Source organism: Bison bison, unplaced genomic scaffold, assembly GCF_000754665.1.
Source record: "Bison bison bison isolate TAMUID 2011002044 unplaced genomic scaffold, Bison_UMD1.0 scf7180017864068, whole genome shotgun sequence".
In the NCBI taxonomy this organism is placed as follows: domain Eukaryota; kingdom Metazoa; phylum Chordata; class Mammalia; order Artiodactyla; family Bovidae; genus Bison; species Bison bison.
The window spans coordinates 3,339,194-3,346,555 of NW_011494640.1; the positions used below are offsets into that span (position 1 = coordinate 3,339,194).

The 7,362-nt window shown below is 54.6% G+C and overlaps 2 protein-coding genes across 4 annotated transcripts in view; both read right to left on the minus strand.

Moving 5' to 3' along the window:
- The window catches only part of EIF4E2 (eukaryotic translation initiation factor 4E family member 2), a 31,587-nt gene extending 29,057 nt beyond the window's left edge, over window positions 1-2,530 (minus strand). For all 3 annotated transcript variants that reach the window (XM_010836952.1, XM_010836951.1, XM_010836950.1), the window contains exon 1: window positions 2,443-2,530. In XM_010836952.1, the coding sequence (XP_010835254.1) occupies window positions 2,443-2,462 (20 nt within the window). In that variant the 5' untranslated portion in view covers window positions 2,463-2,530. The remainder of the gene's footprint in view (window positions 1-2,442) is intronic.
- A 1,658-nt stretch (window positions 2,531-4,188) lies between these two features.
- CHRNG (cholinergic receptor, nicotinic, gamma (muscle)) overlaps window positions 4,189-7,362 on the minus strand; it is a 5,633-nt gene continuing 2,459 nt past the window's right edge. Inside the window, exons 6-12 of the mRNA XM_010836954.1 lie at window positions 7,096-7,193; window positions 6,603-6,803; window positions 6,317-6,431; window positions 6,015-6,129; window positions 5,101-5,317; window positions 4,779-4,912; window positions 4,189-4,494 (exon numbers count right to left, since the gene is read on the minus strand). Coding sequence (XP_010835256.1) covers window positions 4,321-4,494; window positions 4,779-4,912; window positions 5,101-5,317; window positions 6,015-6,129; window positions 6,317-6,431; window positions 6,603-6,803; window positions 7,096-7,193 — 1,054 coding nt within the window. The 3' untranslated portion in view covers window positions 4,189-4,320. The remainder of the gene's footprint in view (window positions 4,495-4,778; window positions 4,913-5,100; window positions 5,318-6,014; window positions 6,130-6,316; window positions 6,432-6,602; window positions 6,804-7,095; window positions 7,194-7,362) is intronic.

A 7,362-nucleotide genomic window follows, 5' to 3' on the forward strand; every position in this document is an offset into this window, starting at 1 on the left:
ACTTATTTCATCTCAGAGAGTCTCATTTTCCCTATTTGTAAAACAAAGCAACAAGATCCCCCTTACAGGGTTGTTTGAATCAGTTAATATGTGAAAAGCAGCAAAGTGCCTATAGAAGCCATTACTGCCATTTTCAAATTAGCTTGCTGCTGCTGCTGCTAAGTCACTTCAGTCGTGTCTGACTCTGTGTGACCCCATAGAAGACAATGGCACCCCACTCCAGTACTCTTGCCTGGAAAATCCCATGGACAGAGGAGCCTGGTGGGCTGCGGTCCATGGGGTTGCTAAGAGTCGGACACAACTGAGCGACTTCACTTTCGATTTTCACTTTCATGCACTGGAGAAGGAAATGGCAACCCACTCCAGTGTTCTTGCCTGGAGAATCCCAGGGACAGCGGGGCCTGGTGGGCTGCCGTCTATGGGGTCGCACAGAGTCGGACACGACTGAAGCGACTTAGCAGCAGCAGCAGCAGCAAGCTAATTTGAAAATGGCAATAATGGCTTACTGCAGACCAAAAAATGGAGAAGGAAATGGCAACCCATTCCAGTGTTCTTGCCTGGAGAATCCTGTGGAGGGGGGAGCCTGGTAGGCTGCTGTCCATGGGGTTGCACAGAGTCGGACACAACTGAAGTGCCTTAGCAAGCATGCATGCATTGGAGAAGGCAATGGCAATCCACTCCAGTATTCTTGCCTGGAGAATCCCAGAAACAGAGGAGCCTGGTGGGCTGCTGTCTATGGGGTCGCAGAGTCGGACACAACTGAAGCGACTTAGCAGCAGCAGCAGATCAAGAAATATTTGGGTAGGAATGGACCAGATGACCCATAAAGTATCTTAAGATGAAATTTTGATTTCTTCAGTTTGGTGGAGAAAGGAGTATAGGGTTGGCAGAAAGCTCCACTGAGACAGGACTCCAATCCAGAGCTAAGACTTGAAGGGCTTAGGATGGGGTTTTTGTTGTTCAGTCGCTAAGTTGGGTCAGACTCTTTTGCAACCCCATGGACTATAGCCTGCCAGGCTCCTCTGTCCATGGGATTTATCAGGCAAGAATACTGGAATGGGTTGCCATTTCCTTCTCCAGCGGACCTTCCCGACCCAGGGATCAAACCTGCATCTCCTGCATTGGCAGGTAGATTCTTCACCAGTGAGCCACCAGGGAAGTCCCTGGAGATGGGGGGTGGGACAGTGGTAATCAGTATAGGGATGTGCTCAGCTACACAGTGGGCTACAGAAGCAAACTCCCAAAGACTTTTTTTCAAGTAGTAGAGCCCTCTCAGCAACCAGGAAACATTCCTGAGGAGCTGCCAAGAGTGCTGGAATCCAGGACCTATGAATTTGCACACCAGCACTCACTGTCCTGGAAAAAGTCCAATTTCCCCTCAGCAACAGTGGGTCACAAACTAAACTAATGGTAATTCCACTTTACATGTATATCTCTCTATTTAACACTTTACAAAGTACCTTTAAGCACTGCTGAATGTGATTTGATCCTTATCACACCCAGTGCAGCAACAAGACACTAATCACTAATGCAGTTTGGATTAACAGAGGCTCGGAGACTCGGTAACTTTCCTGCTGTCAAATAGCTGGTAACTGGTGGGTCTGAGGCTGGAAATCTAGGTCTTCGGAAAAGAAGACAGATTTACTGCTAGACTATTAGAAGAAAGCCAAGAACAAAAATCTACCTCCAGATACAATTGCTGGAGGGAAATGTGCAAAAATTTACGCATTTCCTTTCTGCACCTCCAAAATGTTTGATGCTAGAACTAGGACTCAAACAATAGATAAGGTTCACCCGTTGGGTAAGAAACTGAGTTCTGGGAGAGTATGTTGGAAGAGGGCGAAAAGAGGAGGAAGAAGAAAGGAAGTAGGAAGGAGTCTCAGGAAGATGATGAAAATTCCGTAACAGAGCAGCCGCTGCGCTAATGCGCTAAACGCGGCAGCCACATTACCTCACTGCATCCTCGCAACTCTGTAACATGGGCTCTGTTACGGTCCCTACTTTGCAAATGAGAAAACTGAGACTCAGAGGAGAGGTGACCTGCTTAGGCCAGAGAGGTGTGTGAGAAATGCTGAATTCAGTGGCAGGGCGGCCAGGCTGCGGAAACAGCCAAACGGCCGAGGTCTCCGCCCCTCCACGCCGCGGGTAACCCGCACTCGGGCGGGGCGTCCCAAAATCTCCTTCCGGGCCGCACGGCCACCTCCTGCCCCCAGGACACCGCACTTCGCCCTGGGTCCGTACGACCCTGGGGTCCCCGAGACCCCCGCATCCCTCGTCCCTAACCCCCTCATGCCCGCTGGCCGCACAGGGCCGGCCAGACCGCAGCCCGAGTCAGAGATTGTGGCCTGTGCCGCAGTTTGCGCCGCCTGCAGTGCGGGCGGGGGTGGGCGCAGGGAACAGTTGGGGGGAAGGGGCCCCGGGGGACGGCCACGCGCCACTCACGCGTCGAACTTGTTGTTCATCCTCTCGCCGCCACCGTCGCCACTGCCTCACGAAGTGACTTCCGCTCCCCCAGGTCCCTCCGCCTAGGGTCCGGCCACTTCCGGTTGCTCAGGGCACAGCGGAACGTTGGCGCTTTGGTCGGGTAGGGGGCGGATATCCCGGGACGCTTTCCTCCTGAGCTGAGGCGCTCAGGTTTGGCGCCTGTGTGGCGTGAAGTCGGGTCTCGGTTCCTGTGCCGGTCCTTGTTCCTGCCTGCCGCCCGCTCTGCTTAGCCGAGGGCGTCCTGACCGCCTCCCGAGGCGGGCTCCGAGAAGGGCAGCTCCGAGTCGCTGAGGGAGCCGGCTCTTGCTAAAAATCCCGACTCCACCTGCAGTGGAGCTGCGCCATCCTGGACTCTCTCCTAACCTCCCTGACGCTGTTTCTTTGGTACTGACCGTCCTTTGATATACTACCCGTATCTTCACGTTGCCTTGTGGATTGATCGAGATAATCAGTGTCAGGCTCTACACAAAGTTGCCCTCAATAAACGGTAGCGATTGTTCATCTTTGCTTACTTGTGCCAGGAGCTACAGAGCTCCTCTCCACCTTCCGAGGCAGAGAGGGTGAGAGACTCACCCCAGGTGGCTGAGCTTGTAAGAGGCTTACAGGAACCAGCAGTGGTCCCTTCATCATCGAATTACCTGCTGCTCCAAATACACAGCAGTGCGTGCAGCGCACACACATGCTCTGGAGTAAATGCAATGAACCTGCTGATGAGTGATTTCGAAAGCCAGCAACCCTGGCTATTTCCGGGGTCTTGCTCCCCGCCCCCCAACAATGTCCCGTTGTCAGGATACTGTAACATTTTTTTAATCTTCATCGGCACCTTTGATCCTGTGATGAAGGTAGATAGGAACTGATATCTGTGCCCATATTTACAGATGAAGACACAATTTCAGGAAGCACAAATGTGCTCGTGTCTTGTCACCAGTAGAACTCAGGGCTCAGGCTCCAGCCATACTCTAAAAGCATGGCCTTCCCCAAAGACCAGCTAGCCTCCTTGTTTCCTAACTAGGGCCAAGGGAGGCTGGTCAGGGTCTCCTCTCAGGCTCCCTACTTCCCTCCCTAGCTCTTTCTTGTCTTAACCATCCCTTCAGACCAGTGCAAATTCCCTGGCCTTTGAGAAGAGAAAGAAGAGGGGTCCATTTTCCAAGCCATAGAACTTTCATAGAATGTCTAAGATTGGGTCAGAGTTGGGAATTCTGAACTCCAAACCTTATTTATCCACCATTGTTCTGGCAAGCCCCTCTTACTCTAGGCCCCAATTTGCCCAACCTAAACACAGGGGAATAGTGACTCTTGCTTATCTGTAATGCTATGAGGAGCTTTTGAGAATGAAAAAAAGAGAATAAAACTCATAAAATGTTTGATGCCTACAGCCCCCATAAAGCAGGCAGATGCCACCTGAAGTGGGCTGCCTCCCTTTCAAGAGAGCATTGGCTGCCACTCTTCACTTCTCTCATGACTCCCCTCCTTTAAGAAGCTGCAGGGAACTTGCAAAAGGGAAGAGAGGCCCAGGCCTGGAGGGCTAGGAACTTGTCTAGCTGGGGATAGGATAAACAGAGTCCTTAGGGTTTCAGAAGTGATGGGAGTTGACAACACTTTGCTGAAGTGAGGGCAATGCCAGGACAAGCAAGCCAGTGCCACGTGCATGCTGATTCCACTAGTGCACTCTGCCCACATCCCAGCCCCAACCACTCTGGGGTTCCAGCTCTGTCTCTTTATTTCCCCAGCTTTTCTCACATATCCCCCAAGAGTGTTTCCCAAATAGTATACTCATGACCTCAGGAGCAGAAAACAGCTGATAAGACTCCATGTGGCTAGCAGCAATTGGTCAGCTCAGTCAGATGAGGGCAGATAGGAGCGGGGGTCCCCAGGAAAAGGCAGGGCAGGTACTCGGTTGTAGTGGGCCATGAGGAAGATGCCAGCAGTGCCACAGACAAAGAGCGAGAGCATGGCCAGGAAGCAGACTCGATCCAGCACTCGGCCCACCAGGAACCACTCCTTGTTCCCCTGAGGGTGGAAGGCAGGGTAAGAGGTGACCAGAGGTGACACCAAGGCTGGATCTCTGGAGCATCCTTAGCCACCCAGCAGGCTTCTGCTCTTCATTTCCTTGAGCCCTTCTCACCTACTTCAGGTCTGACCCTGGCTTTCTCCATGGTCCCATGGCGTCATTCCCAATTCCACTTTTTCTATGCCATTGCCATACCATGGCCACCCCACTCATCCTGCCCCCATCTCAGGTTCAAGTTTGCACACCAGGTGTGCAAACCCTACCCCACCCCCTGCTGACTTACACTGTCAAAGTGAGTCTGCTGGTGCCGGGCACGGGCAATGAGGTTGCAGGCCTCCACGCAGGCCTGGATGGCCGGGGCGGCCTGCTTCAGGCTGCCACACCATTCTGGGCTCTGCCCTGACTCTGGGCCTTTCTCTGTTGATGAGGAAGGGTAAGGTTTGGGAGTAGAATGGGGGAGGAACAGTCTGAAAAAGTGGCCCCCACTTTCTTAGGGACCCCAGCCCCTCTCTTCCCAACCTGGACGTTTGCCGACCCCTCATCCACTGTGCCTGGCACCTTGGTCAACAGATGACCCTTCCTGTCCATCACACCCCCTGCCTTACCAAGCTTCTCCAGCGCTGCCCTCACCAGCCCATTGCGCTGGCGCTGCCGGAAAAGAAGCTCACTGCGGGGCAGGCAGAGGGCCACCTCCTCCCCAGCTGTAATTGGCCACCCTGAGGAGGAACCATTCTGTAGACGGGGGTGGGCATCCTGCACAGCCACTGGGGCCAGTGGGCGAACGTGCATCTGTAACAGCTGGGGCAAGAGCCGCAGGAACACCTGGAGAGATGTTGTGCGCGGCTTAGCCTAGTGGATAGCAGAACTTCCTGGGTGACCGGGCTTGGGAGCAGAAGGTAACAATTGGCACAAAGAGTTCACATGATGGGGGCCCGAGGCAGCCTGGCAGGGGCAGTGGCTTGGCCCTGCTACGGCTTACCTGTCCTGAGCCAGACACTGACCTGGAGCCCCCAAACTTTTGTCCACATCAGAATCACCAGGACACTTGTCATGAACACAGGTTCCTGGGCCCCACCTCTGACCCAGGATGTCTGGGGCAGGCCTGGGAATCTGCCTTTGTAACAAGGGTCCCGGCTGATTGCTGCAGGTGGGCCGCAGCTCACACAGGCACTGGAGCCACTCGGCCCGGGCAGAATCCTGCCTCCTCCACTTTCTTGCTGTGCAACCTCGTCTGGGATACTTAACCTCTCTGTGCCTCAGTTGTCTCATGTATAAATGGGAGATGAGACCAATACCCATTTCACAGAAGTCTTAGGAAGGTTAAATAAGTTAGTATACGTAATATGCCTCCCACAGAGTAAGCACTATATTATTCTTGATCCATCTGGGCATGTTCAAGATACACATGGGGCTGGTCTGTTGCTGAACTTGGTGGGTGAGGAATGTGCCCAGGGCCAGTAGGGGCATGTGAACAGACAGGGCAGGAAGAGGCTGAAGTAGGCAAGGGTAGGGAGCTTGCCTTGCGGACCCCTCGGGCCATGGAGTGTGTGTGGGGGGACCGCAAAGACACGTTGAGTACGACCACAGCGTTCACGACAATGAGGATGGTCACCACCAGGAGGAAGGTCAGGTACCTGCAGGGCGGGATAGGCAGGTGGTGGGGCTAGTTGCTTCATCTCCAGATACCAGTCCCACCCCTCTAGTGGCTGACTCCCCCACATCCCTGGGATTGAGGATTGTAGGGAGTGGCAAGAGGGCAGTACCCTGTGTTCATGAGAACGGAGGAAAGGAAGTGGGCTCAAGCATGAGAGCCAGCCTTACTTGCTGATGAGTGGCACCGCCTGGGAGGTCTCGGGCACCTTCTTGGCCACGAGGAAGAGGAAGACGGTCTGGGCCAGGAGCACGTTGATGGCGACGGTACACTTCTGGCCCCCCGCTGCCCATGACCAAGAGGCCCTCAGAGCGGATCTCAACCTCCCCACCATGGGGCAGTCCCCTCCCCACAAGGAGTCCATGACCCTGGTGCCAAGTCATAGTGCCATTCTGTCCTCCCTGCTCCCTGTGCCGCTGGCCGGGCCATCGCCCCCCTCCCACCAACACTAGGTACCCTTGGCAGGAAGGAAGTAGATGAGGATGGCTACAGAGGAGATGAGGACACAGGGCGCGATGATGTTGATGACATAGAAGAGGGGCTTGCGCTGGATGAGCAGGTAGAAGACGACCTTCTGGTGGCCTGCCTCCTCGGCTGGGGCCGCCTCGTCCAGCAGCATCTTGGCTGGCCGGTGCCGGATGGCCCACTCCCCATTTTCTGCAGGCAGCAGGCGGGGGTGGGCACAGGGACTGGGGGCGAGCTGATCCCGGCAGCCCACGGAACCCAGTGCCCACAGGAGGAGCACTGTGCGGGGAAGGATGCTTGACGCCCCTCCCGCCAAAACCAGAGTCACTATCAGTGAGGAAAATCAGCTTTGCTGGGCCTTTAAATGACATGCATTTTATGGTTTATGGGAGCTTTCACCTTGAGTGACACCGGGGGGGGGCGTGGTCTCGGTCTGGCTCCGCCCCCACAGCCAGGTCCTGCATGGACCTTGGATGGCCATTACCTGTGAAGGCCTCGGGGTCGATGAAAATCCATTCGATGGTCTGACCGTCTTCCTGGCTCAGCTGCAAATTGATCTCATTGGTGCTGTAGGTCTGGGACCTGGGAGATGGGGGTGGGAAAGAGGATAAATTGGAGTGTGTGTAGATTCACCCAGGAAGTCACACAGACCATCTCCTGAGGGCAACTGTGGACAGTTTTGCCTCAAAAAGCACAGTCAAGAATTTCTGAGCTCTTCACAAAGCCTTGGCATGAGATGGGGCGGGGCGGG